Source organism: Rhagoletis zephyria, unplaced genomic scaffold, assembly GCF_001687245.7.
Source record: "Rhagoletis zephyria isolate East Lansing unplaced genomic scaffold, Rhagoletis_zephyria_1.1 Rzeph_scaffold_51422, whole genome shotgun sequence".
NCBI classification, from domain to species: domain Eukaryota; kingdom Metazoa; phylum Arthropoda; class Insecta; order Diptera; family Tephritidae; genus Rhagoletis; species Rhagoletis zephyria.
Genome location: NW_016208475.1, coordinates 1 through 2,006, shown reverse-complemented (window position 1 = coordinate 2,006; position 2,006 = coordinate 1). Strand labels below are relative to the sequence as shown.

The 2,006-nt window shown below is 38.0% G+C and overlaps 1 protein-coding gene across 1 annotated transcript; it reads right to left on the bottom strand.

Annotated features, from left to right (window-relative positions):
* Positions 1 to 5: 5 nt before the first annotated feature.
* On the bottom strand, positions 6 to 2,000 carry LOC108355876 (thioredoxin domain-containing protein 2-like; the record flags this gene model as incomplete). Its single annotated transcript, XM_017607008.1, has 3 exons — positions 1,982 to 2,000; positions 128 to 1,894; positions 6 to 62 (listed from the first exon to the last, which is right to left on the bottom strand). Coding segments are annotated over exons 1-3 (1,834 nt in total), but the record flags the coding sequence as incomplete, so codon positions are not given.
* Between the last annotated feature and the right edge of the window lie 6 nt (positions 2,001 to 2,006).

Sequence of the window (2,006 nt, the reverse complement as noted above, 5' to 3'; positions counted from 1 at the left end):
TTTTGATTTATTTATCAAAGCCTCATCAAAGGACATAGACCGTTTGCGACGCTGAGTTACAACTGCAATGATAAATAAGTATGAAAAACGTAACTTGGAATGCCCATTTAACCAATAAACTGCTTACATGACGTTACGTTGCCACCCGTTTTTGCGCCGTAATTTTTCTTCACACTTTGCACAATGCGTGTGTCCAAGTCTTCCAATATAGTCGTTTGATTAGCAGGACTATAAAATGTAACATTTTTGCGCCTATTTTCTGCTTCAGTATTACCAATGCACACGGACAAAGAACGTTTTCGAATGCTACGCAATACAATTTCTTTAGGCTCCATTTTAGAAACTTCTATTGTTATTGAGTGTGCACCCTCTTCACAATCTTCTTCTTCTTCGTTATTTGGAACAGTAGCCTTAGGTCTAAAAGGAGTTGGCTTACGTTCCACGGTCTTCGAATATCTCTTCGGTGTTACACCCGCATTAAACAGAGTGGAAGAATTTAAAATTTGCTCTTTCCCCTCCTCATTAGTCAGAATTACACGTGGTGCTTTTCGGGGTGGGGATGTGGAACTTTCTTCATCGGAAAGTCGTAATGGCTGCATGTCGTCATCTACGTGTTCCGATAAATCCTTATTTACCAACACGCAATCGCTGTTATTCAATGTGTCATCTTTAATTATAACCAGTGGGATTTCTGAATCATCTACCTCCACATCCCCAGATGCTTTGTTATAAGAATCCTCACTTTTTTGTTGGTCCTCCAATTTATAGCCAGAATCTTCATTATTTATTACAACTGGGACTTCTACATTATTTACTTCTAAGGCGTCTGGAGTTATGGTGAATGATTCATTCATAGCATTGAATATTTTTTGCTCTGAATTTGTTTGCTGTCCCTCATTTTCTTCGATTTCTTCAGGCAATGGATTAATCCCTAAATCAGATGTGTTGAAAGTATCATTTTTTAAATAAGTTCCAACGCCATCGCCTTGCTTTGCTTCAATTTCTTTAAAATTGATACAATCTTCTTGTTGCTCTTTCCTTAATTCACTCCCAATATTTTCGTTGGTGTATTTGGCCTTATTTTCAGTAATTTTATTGATAAGTATGTCCATATTTTTCTCAGCCACAGCTTCGGATTCTACCGTATCAACCGAATCCTGAATTGGTAGACTTTCTTCAGAAGTGTTAGTTTTTAGACTGTCCTTTTCTTTAAAATTGATACAATCTTCTTGTTGCTCTTTGCTTAATTCACTCCCAATATTTTCGTTGGTGTATTTGGCCTTATTTTCAGTAATTTTATTGATAAGTATGTCCATATTTTTCTCAGCCACAGCTTCGGATTCTACCGTATCAACCGAATCCTGAATTTGTAGACTTTCTTCAGAAGTGTTAGTTTTTAGACTGTCCTTTTCATATTCATTATCTTCAGCTTCACTTGAACTAATTATTTTTGACTTATTTTGATTTTTCGTCGATTTGCGGCTTTTACGGCTCCGTTTTTGTGAAACACGACCCACTTTAGCTGGCGTCCATTTGGCTTGTGGCTCTTCATCAGCATCTTGTATGTTTTCCGCTTCGATCTTAGAGGCAGATCTCAACTGACGTTTGCGGCTTACAATATCTTCATATTCTTGAACCGGTTTAATGCTCTTGCGAGTGCTCCGCCTAGGCGTTTGTGCCAGTGTATCGTTCGTACCTACGCTAGGAGATCGATGCTGATAATCAATCTGCTTGTGTGATTTGGGTGTAGTCGGTAAATCATTTTCTTTCGACTTTTCCATTTCCATATCACTATCATCCTCTTGTGACATAATTAACTCCACCTCCTGTTCCAAATCTTTAGTACGATGCCGCCGAGAGCTTCTTCGCGATTGGTTTTTGGATGCGGTTCCAGCTTCATTACCCAGGCAAGATGAAATAGAAGAAATATGTGTATGGAAATCCATAAGTTTCGTAAAACAACTTTCGAATTGGTACTTACACAAACTCATGTTGGTTTTTATATC